The 26349-nt window shown below is 46.0% G+C and overlaps 1 protein-coding gene across 1 annotated transcript in view; it reads left to right on the forward strand.

Annotated features, from left to right (window-relative positions):
• Positions 1–26349, forward strand: part of fer1l6 (fer-1 like family member 6) — a 232082-nt gene that overhangs the window by 82776 nt on the left and 122957 nt on the right. Inside the window, exons 18-20 of the mRNA XM_070879557.1 lie at positions 12173–12325; positions 13384–13564; positions 18915–19039. Coding sequence (XP_070735658.1) covers positions 12173–12325; positions 13384–13564; positions 18915–19039 — 459 coding nt within the window. The remainder of the gene's footprint in view (positions 1–12172; positions 12326–13383; positions 13565–18914; positions 19040–26349) is intronic.

Genomic DNA, 26349 nt, shown 5'->3' on the forward strand with positions numbered 1-26349 from the left:
CCAAATGCGCTGCTATTACATCTTTAATAATTGATTCCAGCATTTTCCCCATTACCGATGTCAGGCTAACCAGTCTATAATTCCCTGTTTTCTCTCTCGCTCCTTTTTTAAAAAGTGAGGTTACATTAGCTACCCTCCAATCCATAGGAGCTGATCCACAGTCCATGGAATGTTGGAAAATGACCACCAATGCATCTACTATTTCTGGGGCCACTTCTTTAAGTACTCTGGGATGCAGATTATCAGGCCCTGGGAATTTATCGGCCTTCAATCCCGTCAATTTCCCTAACATCATTTACTGACGAATAAGGATTTCCCTCAGTTTCCTCACTTCCTCCTTCTCGCTAGACCCTCGGTCCCCTAGTATTTCCGGAAGGTTATTTGTGTCTTCCTTAGTGAAGACAGAACCAAAGTATTTGTTCAATTAGTCTGCCATTTCCTTGTTCCCCATTATGAATTCACCTGATTCTGACTGCAAAGGACTTACATTAGTCTTCACTAATCTTTTTCTCTTCACATATCTATAGAAGCTTTTGCAGTCAGTTTTTATGTTCCCTGCAAGCTTACTCTCATACTCTATTTTACCCCTCCTAATTAAACCCTTAGTCCTCCTCTGCTGAATTCTAAATTTCTCCTAGTCCTTAGGTTTGCTGCTTTTTCTGGCCAATTTATATGCCTCTTCCTTGGATTTAACACTATCCTTAATTTCCCTTGTTAGCCAAGGTTGAGCCACCTTCCCCGTTTTATTTTTACGCCAGACAGGGATGTACAATTGATGTAGTTCATCCATGTGATCTTTAAATGTCTGCCATTGCCTATCTACCATCAACCCTTAAGTATCATTCGCCAGTCTATTGTAGCCAATTCACTTCTCATACCATCGAAGTTACTTTTCTTTAAGTTCAGGACCCCAGTCTCTGAATTAACTGTGTCCCTCTCCATCTTAATGAAGAATTCGACCATATTATGGTCACTCTTTCCCAAGGGGCCTCGCACGACAAGATTGCTAATTAATCCTCTCTCACAAGACCCAGTCTAGGATGGTCTGCTCTCTAGTTGGTTCCTCGACAAATTGGTCTAGAAAACCATCCCTTATACACTCCAGGAAATCCTCCTCCACATTATTGCTACCAGTTTGGTAAGCCCAATCTATATGTAGATTAAAGTTACCCATGATAACTGCTGTACCTTTATTGCATGCATCTCTAATTTCCTGTTTGATGTCATCCCCAAACTCACTACTACTGTTTGGTGGTCTGTATACAACTCCTACTAACGTTTTCTGCGCTTTGGTGTTCCGCAGCTCTACCCATATAGGGCCCAAGTTTCGCCCTCAGTTGCTCCTGATTTTTTGGAGCAACTGGTGTAGAACGGAGTATCTTAGAAATTCAAATTCTCGGCATTTAGTTTGCTCCAGTTCTAGTCAGTTAGAACAGTTTCACTTTGGAACAGAATTTCTTTTTCAAAAGGGGGTGTGTCCGGCCACTTACGCCTGTTTTCAAAGTTTTGGCAGTGAAAACTTACTCCATACTAACTTAGAGTGGAGTAAGTGAAGATTTTTGTACGTTCGAAAAAACCTTGTCTACACTTTAGAAAATCAGGCGTAGGTTACAAATTAGGCGTAGGGAATGGGGAGGGTGTTTAAAGGGAAGTTTACAAACATTAAACACTTCAGTTTTACAAATAAAGAGCCATCATCAATAATAAATGATAAATACATCAATAAATCAACCAATAAATCAATCAAAAAAAATTAATAAAAAATAATTTTTAAAAAAATCAATAAATAAACATTTTCTACTTACCGACTGCAGCACCGGGAGTCCTCCAACAGCGTGCTGGGACGGTCCCCCCAGTGTGTCTCTGTCAGTGTCTCTATCTGTCTGTCTGTGTGTGTGTCTCTCACTCTCTGTCTGTCAGTGTCTGTGTTTCTGACAGCGAGGGGAGGGGGAGAAAGGGTGTGGGAGGGGGAGAAGGGGGGTGGGTGGGGGGGAGAAGGGAGGTGGGGGGGGAGGGGGAGAAGGGAGGTGGGGGGGAGAAGGGAGAAGGGGGGGAGAAGGGGAGGGGGGGAAGGGAGGGGGGAGAAGGGGGGAGGGAGGGGGAAGGGGGGGAGAGGGGGAGAAGGAGAGAGGATGTAGGGAGGGAGAGAGGGAAGGAGAGAGGAGGGAGGGAAGGAGAGAGGGGGGAGGGAAGGAGAGAGGGGGGAGGGAGGGAAGGAGAGAGGGGGGTGGGCGGGAAGGAGAGAGGGGGAAGGAGAGGGTGGGGAGGGAGAGAAGGAGGCTGAACGGCTGGGCCCAAGACCTCGGGCTAGATTTACAGGTAGGTGGCGTCGGGTCTCGGGGGGGAGGGGGGGCGCGCGGAGGACTGGGGGGGGGGTGCGGGAGAGAGAGTCGCGGAGGTCGGGTCGCTGGGGGGGGGGAGCGGGAGTCGAGTCGTGTTGGGAGGAAGCAAGAGCTGGGCATGGGAAGCAGCCTTATTCATGCAGCCCCAGTGAGGCCATTCGGCCAGGGCTAGGGGCTGCGTGCCTCGGGCCCCTCCCACACAGTTTTGGGCGCCTGGAGCTACTGCACATGCACGCCCACTGTAGCGCGCATGTGCAGAGGTCCCGGCACTGTTTTCGGCGCAGTGACCTGGCTCCGCCCCCAACAGCTCGTGCTGCACTGCGCCCGGCTGCAGAAGACCTGCAGGGAGCCGGAGAATAGGGAAGTTTTTTTTAGGCGCACTTTCTGGCGCGAAAAACGGGCGTCCAGGTCCGGGCTGTGCCGTTTTAGGCGCGTCCCGAAACTTGGGCCCATAGATTCCACATCATTATAATGTCCTTCCTTACTATTGCGTTAATCTCCTCGTTAACCAGTAACGCTCACCCACCTCCTTTTCCTTTCTGTCTATCCTTCCTGAATATTGAATACCCCTGGATGTTGAGTTCCCAGCCTTGGTCACCCTGGAGCCATGTCTCCGTAATCCCAATTACATCATATCCATTAACAGCTATCTGCGCAGTTAATTCATTCACCTTATTACGAATGCTCTTCGTATTGAGACTCAGAGCATTCAGGCTTGTTCTTTTTAGCACTTCTTGTCCTTTTAGAATTATGTTGTAATGTGGCCCTCATTGATTTTTGCCCTTGATTTCTCTGCCCTCCACTCTTGCTTTTCTCCTTCCTACCTTTTGCTTCTGCCCACTTTTTACTTCCCTCTGCCTTCCTGCATAGATTCCCATCCCCCTGCCATATTAGTTTAAACCATCCCCAACAGCACTAGCAAACACTCCTAGGACATCGGCTCCGGTCCTGTACAGGTGCAGACCATCCGGTTTGTACTGGTCCCACCTCCCCCAGAACCAGTTCCAATGTCCCAGGAATTTGAATTCCTCCCCCCTGCACCATTCCTCAAGCCACGTATTCATCTGACCTATCCTGCTATTCCTACTCTGACTAGCACGTGGCACTGGTAGCAATCCTGAGATTACTACCTTTGAGGACCTACTTTTTAATTTAACTCCTATCTCCCTAAATTCAGCTTGTAAGACCTCATCCCATTTTTTACCTATATCGTTGGTAACTATATGCACCACGACAGCTGGCTGTTCACTCTCCCCCTCCAGAATGCCCTGCAGCTGCTCTGAGCCATCCTTGACCCTTGCACCAGGGAGGCAACATACCATCCTGGAGTCTCGTTTATGGCCGCAGAAACACCTATATATTCCCCTAACAATAGAATCTCCTATCACTATAGCTCCCCCACTCTTTTTCCTGCCCTCCTGTGCAGCTGAGTCATCCCTGGTGCCATGAAATTGGCTGCTGCTGCCTTCCCCTGATGAACCACCTCCCTCAACAGTTTCCAAAATGGTATCTCTGGTTAGGAGGGAGGTGACCACAAGGGACCCCTGCACTACCTTCCTTCCCTTGCTCTTCCTGATGGTCACCCATTCCATATCTGCCTGTGTAACCTTTACCTGCGGTGTGACCAGCTCACTAAACGTGCTATCCACAACATCCTCAGCATCGCGGATGCTCCAGAGTGAATCCATGTGCAGCTCCAGTGCCGCAATGCGGTCTGACAGGAGCTGCAGCTGGACACACTTTCCCGCACACATAGTAGCCAGAGGCAGTGGAAGTGTCCCTGACTTCCCACATAGCACAGGAGGGGCAGAGCCATGACTTAACCCTTAGATTAACTTGATTTGGCAACAATGCCAAAGGTTTCCTACTGATAAGAAAATAAAAATAAAAATAAAAAATACTCACCAATCAACCAGCCAATCACTTACCCACTTGGCTGTGACATCACGCTTCGATTTCTTTTGACTTCTATTTTGCCTTTTGTCCCTGCACCAGCTGGCTGCTCCCGACTGCTGCTCCTCCGACTGTCGCTGGCCTTTTATAGGCTTCGAGCCTCCTGCTTCAGCTGGTGGAAAAAGTTCTTCTCAACTCCCTTCTAATCCTTCTACCAATTACTTTAATCCTGGTTATTGTCCTCTCTGCTAATGGAAATAGATCTTTCCCATCCACTCTATCTAGGCTCCTCTTAATTTTATACACCATTGAATGGCGGAGCAGGCTCATGGAGCCAAGTGACCTACTCCTGCTCCTATTTATTATGTTCTTATGTTCTTATACGGATCAAGAAGGCCATAACATAGAGCACCAAATGAATCATAAAAAATCAAAGAAATTTACATCACAGCACAACCCACTGTGTTTGTACCGGCTGAAAAAGAGCTAACCAACCTAATCCCACTTTCCAGCTCTTGGTCCGTAGCCCTGTAGGTTACGACAATTCAAATGCACATCCAAGTAACTTTTAAATGTGGTGGGTGTTTCTGCCTTTACCACCCAGTCAGGCCGTGAGTTACAGACTCCCACCACCCTCTAAGTGAAAAAAGTTCTTCTCAACTCCCTTCTAATCCTTCTACCAATTACTTTAAATCTATGCCTCCTGGTTATTGATCTCTCTGCTAAGGGAAATAGATCTTTCCCATCCACTCTATCTAGACCCCTCATAATTTTATACACCTCAATAAGATCTATCCTCAGCCTCTTCTGTTCATAAGAAAACAATCCCAATCTTTCCTCCTAGCTAAAATTCTCCAGTCCTGGCAACATCCTCATAAATCTCCGTTGTACCCTCTCCCAGTACAATCACATCTTTCTGGAATGCTTTGGAATGAGCTCTAAGCCTGGAGTTCAGTTAAAGGGCTTTAGTGACATGTCAGCTGTTTATAACTGTCAGCAGAAGCCAAGATTGAATGAATCATCGAATGATACAGCACAGAATGTGCTGGTGCCGGCTCTTTGATACAGCTTTGCAATTAGTTCCACTTCCCTGCTCTTTCCCCATACCCCTGCCAATTTCCCCCCTTCAGGTATTTATTCAATTCCCTTTTGGAAGTTATTAATGAATGTGCTTCCACCACCCGCCAGGCAATGCATTCAAGATCATAACAACTCGCTGAATAAATCTTTTTTCCTTGATCTCACCTCTGGTTCTTTTGCCAATTATCTTAAATTTGTGTCCTCTGGCTACTGACCCTTCTGCCACTGGAAACAGTTTCTCCCTATTTACTCCCTATTTACTCTGTCAAAACCCATCATGATTTATGATATGTATGCTTATCACTGTAATGATCACACATGGCCATTTGCTGGAGCTGATCACCTTGTGACCTTTAGGTTTAAAGTTAACACCAAAAGTGAGCACTGCAGCGGGAGCCTGCTTTATATAGGGAGGCAGCACGAGGTGCAGTAATGTGTGCCTCCCGGGCTTTCCCCATCTGTTGGCTGTTAAATGTAATTACATGGTACAATGCATGGTACAGAGTATGGCTGCAAATACATCAGAACTCTTCTCCCCAAGTCTTAGATGCAGTTTACAGGTCGAGCCTGACCGGGGGTCTGCGCTGTCTGGTTGAGGATCTGAGTTGGACACTGGGTGTGGGTGGCCTGACCGGGGTGTCACTGCCTTGCGGTGCTGCGGTTCTGGTTGAATTGTGCGGTGCGACGGGTTCTGTCTCCTGGTGAACCGCTGGTTCTGTTGCTTGTGGTTGGAAGTCGATGTCACTGCAGTCATCCAGCGGTTCTGGATCATCAGTGAACCTCAATTTGGTTTGATCGATGTGCTTCTTGCAGGTTTGGCCATTAGTGTGTCTTACCACGAATACCCTACTCCCCTCTTTAGCTACGACAGTGCCTGCGAGCCACTTGGGGCCTGTACCAAAGTTCAGCACGAAAACAGGGTCATCGACGTTGATACAACGTGTTACAGAGTTGCGGTCATGATATGTACATTGCTTAAGACACCAGTTTTCGACAATCTCACTTAAAACCGGGTGCACGAGGGACAACCTTGTTTTGAGGGTCCTCTTCATGAGGAGTTCGCCGGGCGGAACCCCTGTGAGTGAGTGGGGCCTCGTCCGATATGCAAGCAGCACGCGAGACAGACGGGTCTGCAAGGGGCCTTCCGTCACTCGCCGCATGCCCTGCTTTATGATCTGTACTGCCCGTTCAGCTTGGCCGTTGGAGGCTGGTTTGAACGGGGCCGACCTGACATGCTTTATGCCGTGACAGCACATAAATTCGCGAAATTCGGAACTCGTAAAGCATGGTCCATTGTCACTAACAAGGACGTCAGGCAGGCCATGGGTGGCGATCATTGTCCGAAGGCTCTCTATTGTGGCGGTGGATGTGCTGGACGATATTATAACACATTCGATCCATTTGCAATAAGCATCAATTACAACCAGGAACAGTTTTCCTAGAAAGGGACCCATGTAGTCTACGTGGATGTGGGACCAGGGTTCGGAGGGCCAGGACCACAGGCTCAGGGGAGCTTCCCTGGGTGCATTGCTGAGTTGCGCACATGTGTTGCACCGGCGTACGCATGATTCTAAGTCTGCGTCGATGTCAGGCCACCACACGTGCGATCTCGTAATGGCTTTCATCATTACGATGTTGGGATGTATGCTATAGAGATCCTTGATAAATAAATCTCTGTCCTTCTTAGGCAGGACTCGATTTTCCCACAAAATGCAGTCGGCCTGGACGGATAACTCGTCCTTGTGCCGGTGAAACGGCTTAAAATCACCATGCATCTCTCCATACATGGTTGCCCAGTTTCCACAATATACAGGTTTTCACCTGGGACAGCATTGGGTCTTGGCTGGTCCAGATTCTTATCAGGCGTGCCGTGACGGGTGACCCTTCGCCCTCAAAGGCTTCCATGGTCATGACCAGTTCCGTAGGCTGCTCCGCTTCACCCTCGGTGGTGGCGAGCGGGAGCCGGCTGAGCAGTTATCGGTGCCTGGTCTGTGGTGGACCGTGTAGTCGTAAGCGGACAGCGTTAATGCTCATCTCTGAATGTGAGCTGAGGCATTGGTATTACTGCCTTTGCTCTCAGAGAATAACGACGTGAGCGGCTTGTGGTCGGTTTCTAGTTCGAACCACCGGCCAAATAGGTACTGATGCATCTTTTTTACCGTGTACACTCAAGTTAGGGCCTCCTTATCGACCATTCTGTACCCCCTTTCAGCCTTGGAAAGGCTGGGAACGCATACACTACAGATTGGAGCTTACCCGACACATTCGCTTGCTGAAGCACACACCCGATCCCATAGGATGACGCATCGCACGCTAAAACAAGATGGCTACAGGGATCATACAGCAGCAGAAGTTTGTTTGAACACAATAAGTTTCTGGCCTTCTCGAAGGCAATTTCTTGGTTTTTACCCCAGACCCAGTCATCACCCTTACGGAGCAATACATGTAATGGTTCAAACAAAGTGCTCAGCCCAGGCAGAAAGTTACCAAAGTAGTTCAGTAGTCCTAGGAATGAACGCAGCTCCATCATGTTGCGTGGTCTCGGGGCCTTCTGGATCGCCTCCGTCTTGGTGTCTGAGGGTCTGATGCCATCTGCTGTGATTCTCCTTCCCAGGCTGAGGTGAATTGTCACCTTGGCCCCTGTGAAGCTGCCGATGCCAGGCTGGAACAGTGATGGAAACTTGTCTAAGACCTGCGCACACCTGGCTTTCTCCACCGACGATAATCTTTTTACATCGCCCCATTTCCAGTTAAAATTCTGTAGCCAGCTTCTGCCAAGCAGCGTGGGCCTGTTACTGGGAACAATCCATAGTGGCAATTTATGCACAGAACCATCATACAGCACCTGAACCATTGCACTTCCGAGGACCGGGAGAATCTCTCTGGTGTAGATGCGCAACTTTGCATCGATCGGGCTCAGCTTGGGCCTATGTGCCTTGTTTGTCCATAATTTCTCGAAGGCCTTCTGGCTCATGATCGATTGCCTCACACCCGTGTCCCGTTCCATCGGTACTGGTATGCCGTTTAGTTTAACGTTCATCAAAATCGGGGGACTCTTGTTGGTAAAGGTGTGCACTTCATGCACGTGCACCCCATGTACCTCTTCCTCCTCGGTCATCTCTGTGCAATCCTCAGGATCTACGCTTGACCTCCCATCCTCTGCTACGTATCGAGTTGTAGCACGTTTACACGTTCGTTGGAGGTGCCCCATCATTGAGCAACTCTTGCAGACATATTGTTTGAACCTGCACTGGTTTGCTTGATGAGCCCCTCCACAGCGCCAACAGCTTGCTGATGGACTTGCATTCACAGGTACTGATCTCTTCGCATTAGTCCACTGTTGTGGTGAGTGAGTCATCTCAGGTCGAGCAGAGGTCGCATTAGCCCAGCTGGAGGCACTTCTCCTGTCTGCCGATGAATTTAGCTTATTCACGGTGTTTGGGCCCGGGTGATTCCGAAGTTGTGAGTAGAGTAGCTTTGTTTCTTCCTCTCTGGCCATGTATGCCTGAGCAATCAGGATGGCTTTGGCTCGGTCCAAGTCTTCCTCCGCTAGCAATTTGCAGAAAGTCCCTTCGTGCCCGATTCCCAAAACAAAGAAGTCTCTTAATGTTTCTTCAAGAACTGTCCCGAATTTGCATGGCCCAGCAAGAAGCCTTAACTCAGCGATGAACAATGCCACGTCTTAGCCTACCCCACGCCAGTGGGTGTAGAAATGGTACCTCGCCATGAGCGCACTGCGTTTCGGCTTTAGGTGATTTTGAACTAGCTCTCACAGTTCTACGTAACTTTTCTCAGCGCGTTTTGTCGCGGCCAGTAGGTCCTTGATCAATGCGTTTGTCCATGATCCACAGACAGTGAGGATGACGGCCCTGCGTTTACTGACATTTGCGCTCCCTCTAAGTCTTTCGCGATAAAGCTTTGATCCAGCTGGTCAATGAAGTCATCCCAGTTTTCCCCGACGCTCGATGTAGTCAATGGTGGCCATAGCTGCTTATCACTGCAATGATCACACATGGCCATTTGCTGGAGTTGATCACCTTGTGACCTTTAGGTTTAATGTAAACTCCAAAAGTGAAATCTGCACGGGGCATCTTCTTTATATAGGGAGGCAACACGAGGTGCAGTAATGTGTGCCTCCCGGGCTTTCTCCATCTGTTGGTTGCTACATGTAATTACGTGGTACAATGCATGGTACAGAGCATGGCTGCAAGTACATCACAGTTTATAACACTAATATAAATATATAAAAACATTTTTAATTGTTGAATTCTGTTGAGAATAATTGCATCTCATCTGTCCGAATTCCAAATTTTCCAGGAAAGATAAGATATTTGTAATTGCGATAATCCGATTATCAATAAACTGATACATTTTAGAAGAAAAATTTAAATATCACATAGAAATATAGAAACATAGAAAATAGGTGCAGGAGTAGACCATTCTGCCCTTCGAGCCTGCACCACCATTCAATAAGATCATGGCTGATCATTCCCACAGTAATCCTTTCCTGCTTTCCTTCCATACCCCTTGATCTCTTTAGCCGTAAGGGTCATATCTAACTCCCTCGTGAATATATCCAATGAACTGGCATCAACAACTCTCTGCGGTAGGGAATTCCACAGGTTAACAACTCTCTGAGTGAAGAAGTTTCTCCTCATCTCAGTCCTAAATGGCCTATGCCTTATCCTAAGACTATGTCCCCTGGTTCTGGACTTCCCCAACATCGGGAACATTCTTCTCGCATCTAACCTGTCCCATCCCTTCAGAATCTTCTACATTTCTATGAGATCCACTCTCATCCTTCTAAACTCCAGTGAATGCAGGCCCAGTTGATCCAGTCTCTCCTCATATGTCAGTCCAGCCATCCCTGGAATCAGTCTGGTGAACCTTCGCTGCACTCCCTCAATAGCAAGAACGTCCTTCCTCAGATTAGGAGACCAAAACTGAACACAATATTCCAGGTGAGGCCTCACCAAGGCCCTGTACAACTGCAGTAAGACCTCCCTGCTCCTATACTCAAATCCCATAGCTATGAAGGCCAACATACCATTTGCCTTCTTCACCGCCTGCTGTACCTGCATGCCAACTTTCAATGACTGATGAACCATGACATCCAGGTCTCATTGCACCTCCCCTTTTCCTAATCTGCCACCATTCAGATAATATTCTGCCTTTGTGTTTTTGCCCCCAAAATGGATAACCTCACATTTATCCACATTATACTGCATCTGCCATGCATTTTCCCACTCACCTAACCTGTCCAAGTCACCCTGCAGCCTATTAGCGTCCTCCTCACAGCTCACACCACCACCCAGTTTAGTTTCATCTGCAAACTTGGAGATATTACACTCAATTCCTTCATCTAAATCATTAATGTATATTGTAAATAGCTGGGATCCCAGCACTGAGCCCTGCGGCACTCCACTAGTCACGGCCTACCATTCTGAAAAGGACCCATTTATTCTGACTCTCTGCTTCCTGTCTGCCAACCAGTTCTCTATCCATGTCAGTACATTACCCCCAATACCATGTGCTTTGATTTTGCATACCAATCTCTTGTGTGGGACCTTGTCAAAAGCCTTTTGAAAGTCCAAATACACTACATCCACTGGTTCTCCCTTGTCCACTCTGCTAGTTACATCCTCAAAATATTCCAGAAGATTCGTCAAGCATGATTTTCCTTTCATAAATCCATGCTGACTTGGACCGATCCTGTCACTGCTTTCCAAATGCGCTGCTATTTCATCCTTAATGATTGATTCCAACATTTTCCCCACTACTGATGTCAGGCTAACTGGTCTATAATTCCCCGTTTTCTCTCTCCCTCCTTTTTTAAAAAGTGGTGTTACATTAGCTACCCTCCAGTCCATAGGAACTGATCCAGAGTCGATAGACTGTTGGAAAATGACCACCAATGCTTCCACTATTTCTAGGGCCACTTCCTTAAGTACACTGGGATGCAGACTATCAGGACCCGGGGAATTCTTCAGAGGTGGGACAGACAGTTGTTGAAGGAAAGGGTGGGTGGGGAGTCTGGTTTTCCGCATGCTCCTGCCGCTGCCTGCGCTTACTTTCTGCATGCTGTCGACAACGAGACTCGAGGTGCTCAGCGCCCTCCTGGATGCTCTTCCTGGATTAGGGCGGTCTTTGGCCAGGGACTCCCAGGTGTCGGTGGGGATGTTGCACTTTATCAAGGAAACTTTGCGAGTATCCTTGAAACATTTCCTCCGCCCACCTGGGGATCACCTGCAGTGTAGGAGTTCTAAGTAGAGCATTTGATTTGGAAGTCTTTTGTCGGGCATGTGGACAATGTGGCCCGCCCAACGGAGCTGGTCGAGTGTGGTCAGTGCTTCGCTGCTGGGGATTTTGGCCTGATCGAGAACACTGACTCTGGTGCGTCTATCCTCCCAGGGGATTTGCAGGATCTTGCGAAGACATCGTTGGTGGTATTTCTCCAGCGATTTCAGGTGTCTACTGTATATGGTCCATGTCTCTGAGCCATACAGGAGGGTGGGTAAGTTCTTATTATGCTATGCGCTGGGAGATCCAGGGCTGTCTCTCAGCAGTGAGTTATAAATCTTACATCGACAGTTATAGAACTATGCTGTATTGAGTTGCATCAATAATCAAAGAACTATCCTAGTTCGTAGCTCGACTTAGGTACTCCCTAATTGTTGGCAACATACTGGTGTTGGTGAAGGCCATCGAAGTAGCCATCGCAACCCAAAAGACACAAACATAAATTGTGGAGCTTCTATTTGTTAAAAGAAGTTTGCAGCATACAAGTACATGATTAAATGCAAAGCAGAGAAATTTAAAAATTGCTCTATTGGTTCACATTATCTTTATATTTACAGCCACAACATACTATTCCAGATGTGTTCATTTGGATGCTCAGCAGCAACAAGAGAATTGCCTACGTACGGATTCCAGCTAAAGATATCCTGTATTCTGAGAAAGAGGACGAGAAAGGAAAGGACTGTGGGAAGATTAAGTCACTATTTCTTAAAGTAAAAAAATGTTTTGCTATAGAAATGTCGCAAACCTTGTACTGATTCTCAAAGGAAAAAGAAAGCATGGTTCAGTCTATTCCTTTTAGGTCCAGTTGTGCTGTGTATGGTTTCTGCTCCACAGGGTAGGCAGTTGGCCATCCTGTTTCTAAGTCACTGACATTCTTACAGTGCTATTTTGTGAATGGCCATTTCATTTGAAAGGGCATAGGAGCAAACTGCTAACGTTTTGACCCTCACTGTTGGAAGGTGTCCGACCTCCACCCAGACAATTCTGTGGCAGTCCAAGCTGGACTTGGGAACATGGAGACAGGATTAGGCCATTCAGCCCCTCCAGCCTGTTCCACCATTCAAGTGGATCAAGTGGAACAACAACTTGCATTTATGTTGCTGCTGTTGTTGATATGGAGCAAGGATGGTTAAATGGAGCTGAGAGAAAGATGAACCACAATCCAATTGCATAGTGGAACTGGCTTGAGGGGCTGAAATGCCTTATCTTGATGCTATCCCTTGTACTCTTACCTAACAAAAATCTGTCGATCTCGGCATCCACAGCTTTTTGGGGAAGAGAGTTGACGATTTCTACTATCCATTGTGGGGAACTTGCTTTTTGGGGGCAATTGCAGGCATGTACCCACATCCGACTACACCATTGGCACCAATCCTCTGCACCACTTCCTCGGTATTATAAGAAAAGATAATTCTTAATTATTTTTCTTATTGTCTCTCTGAGTGAACTTACTAATTTGTTTCCAAGTATGGGTAACATTGTACTCAAGGTCCATGCCCACTAAAATCTTTTCATTTAAAATCTTACAAGCCAGCAGAAAAAAAGAGAATTCCATTAACATTAGTCTGGGGCTGAACTCAAACATAAGGCCCAAGCGTGTTAATGCAATAATGTACCTACTTCCCCCACTCAACCCCGAAGGTATTCAGTTCTCTGATTAGTTGTGACTCACAATATGAGGTGATCTCTTTTGATTAATATGAATAAAAATGGCTGCCACTCTGGCATCATTTGTAATGAAATTGTTTTTATCTGTGCATCCTTTAAGCTGCCAGGGAAACGTGTTATGGGATGGACCGTACAAGCAAAAGTGGATATTTATCTATGGTTGGGTTCCACCAGACACATGGACAATGTTTTGAAAAACTTACCCGATGGATTTGAGCCAGAAATTCCAACAACAAGCACTGGGCATGAGATTTCTCCACCTCCCAGTATTCTTTATAAAGGTGGGTGTGATCCAGCCACCCTGTATCAATTCATAAGAAATTTGCTACTTTATCCTTTTTAGATTAACTTGTAGCTAGAACGGTGCCATGAGATTTTTTTAAACATGGGCTGCAGCCATTGATCCCCTGGAGGAAGCTGGATTTCCTGTGGTTTCCACCGGGGGCCGCTAATTTCCTGAGCGTAGAGCAGAGCAACAAGGGGCCTAGACCTGTTACGTCTTTGCATTGATTGCCTGGGGACTTCAGGGCTTCTCTTTAAGGGTAGAGCGGTGCGGATATATAGTGCCTTTAACGTAGTGAAACGTCCTAAGGCGCTTCACAGAAATATTATAAGATTAAAAATTTGACACCGAGCTGCATAAGTAGAAATTAGCGCTGGTGACCAAAAGCTTGGTCAAAGAGGTAGGTTTAAGGAGCGTCTTGAAGGAGGAAAGAGAGGCGGAGAGGTTAAGGCGAGGAATTCCAGAGCTTGGGGCTTAGGCAACAGATGGTGCCACATAAAAGGTTACTGCACAAAATAAAAGTTCACGGGGTTGGGGGTAATATATTAGCATGGATAGAGGATTGGCTAACTAACAGAGACCAGCGAGTTGGGATAAATGGTTCATTCTCTGGTTGGCAACCAGTAACTAGTGGGGTGCCGCAGGGATCAGTGATGGGACCCCAACTATTTACAATCTATATTAATGACTTGGAAGAAGGAACTGAGTGTAGTGTAGCCAAGTTTGCTGACGATACAAAGATGGGAGGAAAAGCAATGTGTGAGGAGGACACAAAAAATCTGCAAAAGGACATAGACAGGCTAAGTGAGTGGGCAAAAATTTGGCAGATAGAGTATAATGTTGGAAAGTGTGAGGTCATGCACTTTGGCAGAAAAAAATAAAAGAGAAAGTTATTATTTAAATGGAGAAAGATTGCAAAGTGTCGCAGTACAGCAGGACCTGGGGGTACTTGTGCATGAAACACAAAAGGATAGGATGCAGGTACAGCAAGTGATCAGGAAGGCCAATGGTATCTTGGCCTTAATTGCAAAGGGGATGGAGTATAAAAACAGGGAAGTCTTGCTACAGCTATACAAGGTGTTGGTGAGGCCACACCTGGACTACTGTGAGCAGTTTTGGTTTTCATATTTATGAAGGAGATGAGGAGAAATTTCTTCTCTCAGAGAGTTGTAAATCTGTGGAATTCGCTGCCTCAGAGAGCTGTGGAAGCTGGCACATTGAATTCATTTAAGACAGAAATAGACATGATCTTATTGAATGGCGTAGCAGGCTCGAGGGGCCATATGGCCTACTCCTGTTCCTATTTCTTATGTTCTTATTCCCTTTAGAATTGTATCATTCTTCCAACCAAAATGAATCACATCACACTTCTCTGTATTAAATTACATCTGCCATGTATCTTCCCATTTCACCAGTCTGTCTATGTCCTCTTGAAGTCTGTTACGATTCTTCTCATTGTTTCAAATATTTCTGAGTCTCATGTCATCTGCAAATTTTAAAATTATGCCCTGTATAGCCAAGTACAGGTCATTAATATATATCAGAAAGAGCAATGCCCCTAATACCAACCCCTGGGGTACACCACTGTATACTTCCCTCCAGTCTGAAAAACAACTCTGCTTTCAGTCTCTTCGCCAATTTCAGAAACATGCTGCCACTACCCCTGGGCTACAATTTTGCTAACAAGTCTATTATGTGCTATTTTATCAAACGCCTTTTGAAAGTCCATATACATATCAACCACACTAGTCTCATCATCCTGCTCCATTACTTCATCAAATAACTCAATCAAGTTAGGCAAACATAGAAGCATAGAACATAGGAGCAGTAGTAGGCCATTTGACTCTTCGAGTCTGCACCGCCATTCAATATGATCATGGCTGAATCTCTATCACAACACCATATTCCCGCTTTTTCCCCATACCCCTTGATGCCTTTTGTGTCTAGAAATCTATCTATCTCCCTCTTAAATATATTCAGTGACTTGACCTCCACAGCCTTCTGTGGTAGAGAATTGCACAGATTCACCACTCTCTGAGTGAAAACATTTCTATTCATCTTGGTTCTAAATTTCCTACCCCGTATCCTGAGACTGTGACCCCCTTGTTCTAGACTTCCCAGCCAGGTATCCAATCTGTCCAACCCAATCAGAATTTTATACGTTTCAATGAGATCCCCTCTCATTCTTCTACACTCTAATGAATACAGGCCTCATTGACCCAACCTCTCCTCATACGACAGTCCTGCCATCCCAGGAATCAGTCTGGTGAACCTTCGCTGCACTCCCTCTATGGCAAGTATATCCTTTCTTAGGTAAGGAGACCAAAACTACACACAATACTCCAGGTGCGGTCTCACCAAGGCCCTGTATAACTGTAGTAAGATATCCTTCCATTCTCCTGTACTCAAATCTTCTTGCAATGAAGGCCAACCTACCATTTGCCTTTCCAATTGCTTGCTGCACCTGCATGTTTGATTTCAATGACTGGTGTATAAGGACACCCAGGTCCCCTTGTACATTGACATTTCCCAAGCGATCACCATTTAAATAATACTTTGCCTTTATGTTTTTCCTACCAAAGTGGATAACTTCATATTTATCCACATTATACTACATCTGCCATGTGTTTGCCCACTCACTCAACCTATCTAAATCGCCTCGCAGCGTCTTTGCATCCTCCTCACAATTCACAATCCCATCTAGTTTTTTGTCATCAGCAAACTTGGAAATATTACATTTGGTTCCCTTATCCAAATCATTTATATATATTGTGAATAGCTGGGGCCCAAGCAATGATCCCTGTGGTACCCCACTAGTCACTACCTGCCACCCCGAAAAAGACCCGTTTATTTCTACTCTCTGTTTCCTGTCAGTTAACCAATTTTCAATCCATGCCAGTATATTACCCCAAATCCTATGTGCTTTAATTTTGCACAGTAACCTCTTATGTGGGACTTATCAAAGGCCTTCTGAAAATCCAAATACACTACATCCACTGGTTCTCGCTTATCTATTCTATCAGTTACATCCTCAAAAAAGTCCAGTAGGTTTGTTAAACATGATTTTCCTTTCATAAATCCATGTTGACTTTATCTAATCCTGTTGATATTATCTAAGTGTCCCGTTATCACATCCTTTATAATAGACTCTAGCATTTTCCCCATTACTAATGTTAGGCTAACCGATCTAAAGTTCCCTGTTTTCTCTCTCCCTCCTTTTTTAAATAGTGAGGTTACATTTGCCACCCTCCAATCTGCAGGAACTGTTCCATAATCTATAGAATTTTGGAAGATGACAACCAATGCATCCACTATTTCCATGGCTACCTCTTTTAGTACTCTGGGATGCAGATCATCAAGCCCTGGGGATTTATCGGTCTTCAGTCCCATTAGTTTCTCCAGCACTATTTTCTTACCTATTATCATTTCCTTTAATTCCGCTTGCTCACCAGACCCTTGGTTCCCTGCCATTTCTGGGATGTTATTTGTGCCCTCCTCCGTGAAGACAGAACCGAAGTATTTATTGTTCTGCCATTTCCTTGTTTCTGACTGTATTTCCAACTATAAACATGGTTTGCCTTTAAAAAAGACTTTAATTTATTACCCCATTTATTTCCATGTAACAATAATTTTGTCTCGGATTATTGTCTATATCAGACAACAAGCTATTTCTGTTCAGGACTGTGAGGGAGGTGTTACTAAAGCATCCTCATGTATACGATCAGTATTCAAGAGTTGTTGACGGAACACAGAAGAAAATATTCAAGCTTCTTGAAGGTGGCTTTAGCAATAGAGGAGATAAAAAATTTGAAGTCAGTGGAGATTGTGAGGCAAAGAATGTCAGTAGGTTGAAAAAAGTAAATCAAATTGAGAATGCTCGAATTTATAATGAACCATACAACATTGTTTGCATGTGGTGCAAATCAGGTGTGTGCTGTACTGACAGAATTCTACAGGTAGAAACAATCTATTTTTACTAGTCAATGTCCTGTGACATTGCAAATGTGGGAGTAATTTTGTCTTTGTGCCATAGTGTAAAACGGGCAATAGTCAATCGACATTCTGTTGACTTCAATGGAAATGAAAATCAGGAGAGATGTTAAACGGGCTGCCAATTCGTTATCGCAGTCAAAATTACCCCCAGGGAGTCCAGACCAAGTGTAGACTTCAGGCGAAGCATGGTAAAGGACAGGAGATAATTGGCCATGGCAAACATGTCATTCAGCCCCTATTTTAAAGTCAAGCATTCAGCCCTTATTTTTATGTAATATTTTGTTTTGATATTTATAATGAAATAGCAAAGATTATGGCAATTTGGGAAATGGAGAAGTAGAGTTTGTTGGAGCATAGGGGCATTCTCTGCCATACAGCCTAAGGAGCTGTGAGACACAATACGGAGGCACTACACTGTCACCACTTGTGGGAGGGTGTAATTACATCACGGCAAATTTACACAGGCACGTTCCACAATGAACATAAGAACATAAGAAATAGGAATAGGAGTAGACATAAGAATTTATAATCAGAATATGTTGACATAAAAGCATGGCAAAAATGTGATACAGAAACATTTTTTAGACAGGAAATGTGGGCAGACATAATATTTTTAATATATTTTAAATGGATACCTAAATAAACAGTTTAATGTGCTCCGTGACATAACCTTGTGTGAATGGAACTAAATAAACAACATTTTAGTCGATCATGGTCGCAGCAGACCAAACTTCATTGATGTGCTTTTGCTGGGGTTTGATGAAGTTTTAGAGAGCCTTTCCTGCCAGGTCTGAGTTGGACTTGTAGGTGACAGGTGCCTAGAGCCCTTAAGTGTGTATAAGCTTGAACATATTCTGCTTGATTGGACCAGCTCTTCCGCCCAGTTAATGAACTTAATCAATGTTTTTTCTGACAACTTCAACAGCCCATTTCTGGTATTGGTAACAAGAGTTGGAAACGTGCGACCTCTATCCTCAAATATTTCAACACGTGCAGCATGCGTTAACAGCTCATCTGTTAAGGATGGATTCATTTTTTTTAAATGTATAAAGTTGCAAGAAAAATATTGGCTGCTTATGAAAAGTATTAAGACAAAGCATCTTTTCACGATGACTTCAGTTAAAAGGACTTAACTGTGGGAACATTTATGACACAAGCTCCTTTTAACTAAACCAAAATGAGAGGGGGTGATTACATAAAATGATTTTCTATCAAGTTCAGGATGTGATCCCATTTCTTTAACCAACTATGATCAGTAATACCAACAACTGATTATTAACAAATAAAGTGCTGCGTTTCTAATCGTTGTCTCTATATCTTTAACAGTTGTGTTTTGAACTTCTTGTATTGAACAGACCACCATAGGTTTCAACTACGATGCCACATGTACCAGGCGAGAGGTCTTCTGGCTGCTGACAGCAGTGGTCTTTCAGATCCATTTGCTAAAGTGACATTCATTTCACATTGTCAGACTACTAAGGTAAATAATCACACGTTAATAATATGTTAGGCATTGTACTGCACTGATGGATCATAACATGTAGTGCAACTTGGATTGGCTCCTAAATGTAGTGTTATGGGTCAGACCATTGTTCACACAAAGATTTGAATAGCAAGTATTGGCACGCTCTATGATAAATAGTAGTGATAACATTACACAAATATATAATAGCATCATTAAAATTATTGACTGTAGTATAGCCTTAGGAAACCTAATCACTGCTGCTTTCCAGACACACTACCTTTTTAATGTTTTTTAAACTGTTGAGACCACGACTGTTTCTAATTTATATAAATGACCCGGATTCAGAAATCAATGTGAAATGGTTAACAAAGTGTTCTTTTCATGATTTTAGTTGTGCTTTACAACTCCAATATTAGTCAACACTGCAGTGTTCCTTTCTTAGCACCTGAATATCAATACTAATAACTCAATATTGAGTCTGTTAAGGCTCCTAGGTGTCTCAGCTTTATCCCTGCAGTGCGCATGTCATCTGTTTTTCCTTCCTATGTGCATTTCTTTCACTTAGCTGCACTAAGTTTCACATGCCATCGTTTTGTCCACTTACATATTTCTGGCCAACTTATTCTGTAATTTTTATGCTGCTTTTTCCTATTCCACTGCCCTTCCTACTTTGGTATCAGCTGTAAATGTAACCATTTCACATTGATTTCTGAATCCGGGTCATTTATATAAATTAGAAACAGTCGTGGTCTCAACATTGAGTCCTGAGGCAGCTCACTCCATATTCTCCACCCCCCCCCCCCGCACGCCCCCAACCCCGTTCCAATATAACTCCTTTAATGAGTGCTCCTACCTTTTGTATTCATTCCCAGGGTTTACTCTGAATCTTCAGTTTTGAGCTTAATTAATATCCTTTAGTGTGGAACTTTATCAAAAGTCTTTGAGAAGTCATGGTACTCCATGCCATAGGGATTACCACTGTCCACTTGGGTTGTTATTTCCTCAAAGTTATTCAGGAGTTGGTTAGGCAGGATCTTCCTCTTCTGAATCATAGGATTACATGGGATATATGGCACAGAAACAGGCCATTCGGCCCAACCAGTTCATGCCGGTGTTTTTGTTCCACTCGAGCTTCCTCCCATCTTTCCTCATCTAAATCTAGCAACATAACCCTCTATTCCCTTCTCCCTCATATGCTTATCTAGCCTCCCCCTAAATTAATCTGTTATGTATGTAAGCATTACCAATGTGTAAGACCAGGAGGCGCACCTGTGGGAGACCTGAGAGTCACCTGGACACCCTGGGCAAGCAGGTATAAAAGGCAGTCTACCATGCTGCCTCCTCACTCTGGAGTTACAATAAAGAGACCAAGGTCACAATAGTTTGAGCTTAAGATGTACAGTCTTGTGGAGTTATTCTAAACATAACAATTGGCGACGAGCCTTCACGCAGTTATGGCTGTCATTGGTATTCTTGAGAGATTTGTTGAGGGTGATGATTGGGAAGCCTTCATTGAGTGTCTTGACCAGTACTTCGTGGCCAATGAGCTGGAACAGGAAGAAACCGCGATCAATCGCAAGGCGATTCTCCTCACCATTTGCGGGGCCACGATATATGGCCTCATCAAAAATCTGCTAGCACCGATGAAATCAACAGAGAAGACATATGAAGAGCTGTGCACGCTGGTTCGGGAACACCTCAAGCTGAAGGAGAGTATCTTGATGGCCAGGTATCACTCTTATACGCACCACCATTCTGAGAGCCATGACGTGGCAAGCTATGTCGCCGACTTAAGAGGCCTTGTGAGACCGTGCGTATTTGCTTGATTTTTGGGGAAAGTGTTGCGGGACTTTTTCGTGCTTGGAATCGGCCACGAGGTCATTCTTCGCAAACTGCTGTCTGCCGAATCCCTAGATCTGAGTACGACCATCACGATAGCCTAGGCTTTTATGTCCACGAACGATAACACTAAACAGATATCATTGCAGCATCGGAACTCACCGGTAAATACTGTGCATAACATAATGCCTTCAGCAGGCAGAACTGTACATGGCAGGGCCTACATGCCCACAGAGGCCAGATCTAGGATGACTCAGAGTCCGACGTGGGACGTGAATGCGAATCCATTAGCACCATGTTGGCGCTGCAGGGGTAATCATCGAGCCCATTTATGTCAATTCAAGCACTACATGTGCAAGGGCTGTGGAACAATGGGGCACCTCCAGCGAATGTGCAAATGTGCTGCGACTCACCACGTGGCAGAGTTGGCAGAAGATGACCGATCCGGCGCGGATCATGCTGAACGAGTAAGAGAGGCAACTCAACCCAAGGCTGAAGAGGAAGTGTATGGCGTACACACCTTCACCACCAAAAGTCCTCCGATAATGTTAAAAGTCAAATTAAACACCATTCCAGTTTCCATGGAATTGGACACGGGGGCGAGTCAGTCAATTATGAGCCAGCAGGCTTTTGAGAAACTGTGGGTCAACAAGGCACAAAGGCCAAAATTAAGCCCGATCCACACCAACCTGTGCACTTACACCAAAGAGCTCATACAAGTCATTGGCAATGCGGCAGTGAAGGTATCTTACGATGGAGCTGTGCATGATTTACCACTATGGATTGTACTAGGCGATAGCCCAATGCTGTTCAGCAGAAGCTGGCTCGGAAAGATCTGATGGAACTGGGACAATATCAAAGCACTGTCTTTGGAGGATGACGTCTCGTGCGCCCAAGTGCTAAACAAATTCCCATCGTTATTCAAGCCAGGCATCAGCAACTTTACAGGCGCCAAAATGCAGATCCATCTAGTCCCTGATGCACGACCTGTTCATCACAAGGCCCAAGCGGTTCCATACATGATGTGAGAGAAAGTTGAGATCGAGCTGGACAGACTTCAACGAGAGGGGATCATATCGCCAGTCGAGTTCAACGAGTGGGCCAGCCAATCGTGCCGGTGTTGAAGAGCGATGGGAGGGTCAGAATTTGTGGGGACTACAAGGTAACGATCAACCGAGACTCATTATAGGACCAGTACCCACTACCCAAGGCAGATGACCTGTTTGCAACACGAGCAGGGGGGGGGAAGTCGTTCACCAAACTGGATCTAACCTCTGTTTACATGACACAGGAGCTGACTGAACCTTCAAAAAAATTGACGTGCATCAACATGCACAGAGGGCTGTTCATATACCCCTTTCGGATTCGCTCGGCGGCAGCCATCTTCCAGACGAACATGGAGAGTCTGCTGAAATCGGTTCCACGCACCATGGTGTTCCAAGACGACATCTTGATCACTGGCCGCAACACCACTGAACACTTGCACAACCTGGAAGAGGTTCTCAAGCGACTGGACCGAGTGGGACTCAGGCTGAAACGCTCCAAGTGTGTTTTCCTGGCGCCAGAGGTCGAATCTCTGGGGAGAAAGATTGCGGCGGACGGCATCAGACCCATGGACTCAAAGACAGAGGCTATCAAGAATGCACCCAGACCACAGAATGTGACGGAGCTGCGTTCGTTCCTGGGACTCCTCAACTATTTTGGTATCGTTCTACAGGGTTGAGCACTTTGCTGGAACCATTACATTTATTGTCAAGCAAGGGTGATGACTGGGTTTGGGGTAAATCTCAAGAGACAGCCTTTAACAAGGCCAGAAACCTGCTATGTTCTAACAAGTTACTTGTATTGTATGACCCATGTAAATGTTTAATACTAGCTTGTGATGCATCTTCGTACGGGGTCGGTTGTGTTATGTATATTAATGTATGTATTGTGACACTAGACCACTGAATGTACCTACACATTGTATACACCATACCTGTACCACAAGAGGGTGCTATTGGTGGAGACCTAAGGGTCACCTGCACACTGCAGGTAACCAAGTATAAAAGGGAGCTCACCTCATTGTGTCCCCACTCAAGGAGCTGCAATAAACGGACTAAGGTCACTACAGTTCAAGTACTATATCTTTACCTCATGGAGTCGTTATCAGGGTGCTTACATATTCTACAACTGGCGACAAGGTTACGAATTTCCACGCACAACATGTCTAACCTAAGCAACTTCCAATAATTCGCTGATGGGGAAGATTGGGATGCCTTTGTGGAAAGGCTCGAAGACTATTTAATCGCGAACGACCTGCTGGAGACTCACCGACCTCACTGGCTGATAAGCGCAGAGCCATCCTGCTCAGCAGTTGTGGGCCCAACGTCTACAGCCTCGTTAGGGACCTGATAGCCCCAGCGAAGATGACAACCGACTTATGCGGAGCTCATAACTATAATACAAGAACAAGTCAAACCTAAAGAGAGCATCCTCACAGCCAGACACCGGTTCTACACCTATCGGCAGCCCGAAGGCCAAGAAATTGCTAAATATGCTGCAGACCTGAAGATTGGCTGCACCATGTGATTTTGGCGACCACCTCACCGAAGCAGAAAGGAACAGCTTCGTTATTGGAATCGGCCACGAGGGCCTCCTCCATAAGCTGCTCTCTGCGGACACTACGGTCACCCTGCAGAAGGCAATCAAAGTGAACCAGACATTTATGATTTCGGTCTGCGACTCCAAGAGGATGATGACTCACCCCCAGGATTCCAACCCGACGATTACAGTGCACCGAATGGCGTCTTTCAGTGCCAAGTCTGCGTCCCCGAGTCCCGCAACCCTGAGTCCGCCACATGGGGCCAACCGGCTAGCCCCATGCTGGCACTGTGCAGGAAACCACAGGGCCCACCAGTGCCGATACAGCCTTTGCAAGTATAGTCTTTGTAACACTAAAGGTCATCTCCAGTGAATGTGTAGAAGGAGCTTTACTCACCGAGTCACTGATGAGTTGGCTGATGACCCGGGCTCCAGTGCTGATGATGAAGACGAAGCGGCTCAGCCCCTGGAAGAGGTGTACAGAGTGTATACCTGCTCCACCGAGAGTTCCCCGTGGAAAATGGAAGTAGAAATCAACTGTGTTCCAGTCTCGATGGAGATTGACACGGGGCGAGCCAATCGCTGATGAATCAAACGGCCTTTGAGAAACTCTGGGAAAATCCTGCCAAACGACCAAAATGTTCCCAATCCAGGTGAAGCTGCTCACTTACATAAAAGATACCATCCCAGTCGTTGGCAGCGTGGATGTCCAGGTGTCCCATGGCGGCGTGATGCACAAGCTTTCTTTGTAGATCATTGCCGGTGATGGTCCAATGATGCTGGGAAGAAGATGGATGAAGCAAATCCAAATCTGTTGGAGCGGGGAAAGCCTCCAGGCCCCGGCGATCGACGTCCTATGCGGCCCCAAACTTGGATCCATTGCAGCACCTGGAAATATACCGTCCAGCTCGACTGCGCGGCGATGACACAGACTGCACAACTCCACAGCGAGATGATCCAAACTGAACGACCAGACCTCATCTTCCATGCAGGACTCCAAGGGAAGAAGATCGCGTAGAAGGTAGATTCCCGGCTTCTGTGGCAGAACCGGAGGAGAAAAGTGTTGTATTTAATGGGCTTGTATTTACTCTGTGCAGCCACCAGAGGGCTCATCCCCTGGAATCCCAAGGGATCCCATAATCCCTTGGGAGCACAGGTATTTAAGCAGGCTTCAAAGTTTGGAGAGGCACTCTGGAGACCTACAATAAAAGACTCAGGTCACACTTTACTTTGAGCACACAGTGTTCAGTCTGACTCTTTCTCCATACTCAACAACTGCTGACGAGATACAAACAGCGAACCCAAAGATGCAGAGAACAGTGGGCACCCTGGAGAAATTTTCGGAGGGAGATGATTGGGAAACTTTTGTGGAGTGACTCGACTAATACTTTGTGGCCAACGAGCTAGATGGGGAAGAGAGCGCTGCCAAACGAAGGGCGATCCTCCTCACCGTCTGTGGGGTACCAACGTATGGCCTCATGATGAATCTGCTCACTCCAGCGAAACCCACGTACGACGATTTGTGCACACTGGTCCGAGAGCATTTGAACCCGAAGGAAAGCGTTCTAATGGCGAGGTATCGGTTCTACACCTACAAAAGGTCTGAAGGCTAGGAAGTGGTGAGTTATGTCACCGAGCTAAGACGCCTTGCAGGACATTGCGAATTTGAAGGACATTTGGAGCACATGCTCAGAGACTTTTTTGTACTTGGTATTGGCCATGAAGTGATACTTCGCAAACTTTTGACTGCAGAGACCCCAACCTTGAGTAAGGCCATAGCGATAGCCCAGGCGTTCATTGCCACCAGTGACAATATGAAGCAAATCTCTCAGCACACAAGTGCTGCTACAAGTACTGTGAACAAATTGATGTTGTTTTCAAATCGTAACGTACAGGGCAGGTCACACATACCTGCAGCTGCACGTCTGCAGATGACTCAGAGTCCACCATCAAGGGTGATGAATGCAAGGCCATTAACACCTTGTTGGTGCTGCGGGGGTGATCATCATTTCCATTCATGCCAATTCAAAGAGTACGTTTGCAAGGGCTGTGGAACAATGGGACACCTCCAATGAGTGTGCAGGCGAGCTGTTAATCCTGTTAAACCTGCAAACCACCATTTTGCAGAGGAGGACAGTACCACGGAGGATCACGACGAACCAGAGCCTCAGATAGAGAAGGCAGAGGTACATGGGGTGCACACATTTACCACGAATTGTCCCCCGATAATGCTGAATGTTGAACTAAATGGGCTCCCGGTGTCAATGGAGCTGCACATGGGCGTGAGCCAGTCCATCATGGGCAAAAAGACTTTCGAAAGACTGTGGTGCAACAAGGCCTCAAAGCCAGTCTTAACTCCAGTTCGCACGAAACTACGAACTTACATGAAAGAACTGATTTCTGTAATCGGCAGTGCTACCGTAAAGGTCTCCTGTGATGGAGCGGTGCACAAGCTACCACTCTGGGTGGTACCGGGCGATGGTCCCACGCTGCTTGGCAGGAGCTGGCTGGGAAAGATACGCTGGAACTGGGACAATGTCCGAGCGCTATCACCCGCTGACGACACTTCGTGTGCCCAGGTCTTAAACAAATTTCCTTCGCTGTTTGAACCAGGCATCGGGAAATTCCAGAGGAGCAAAAGTGCAGATCCACCTAATTTCAGGGGCGCGACCCATCCATCACAAGGCGAGAGCAGTACCGTACATGATGAAAGAAAGGGTAGAGATCGAGCTAGACCGGCTGCAAAGAGAGGGCATCATTTCACCGATCGAGTTCAGCGAGTGGGCCAGTCCTATTGTCCCAGTCCTTACGGGAGACGGCACCGTCAGAATCTGTGGCGATTACAAAGTAACTATCAATCGTTTCTCCCTGCAGGAACAATATCCCCTACCAAAGGCCAACGA

The sequence above is a fragment of the Pristiophorus japonicus genome, chromosome 1 (assembly GCF_044704955.1).
Source record: "Pristiophorus japonicus isolate sPriJap1 chromosome 1, sPriJap1.hap1, whole genome shotgun sequence".
Classification (NCBI taxonomy): domain Eukaryota; kingdom Metazoa; phylum Chordata; class Chondrichthyes; family Pristiophoridae; genus Pristiophorus; species Pristiophorus japonicus.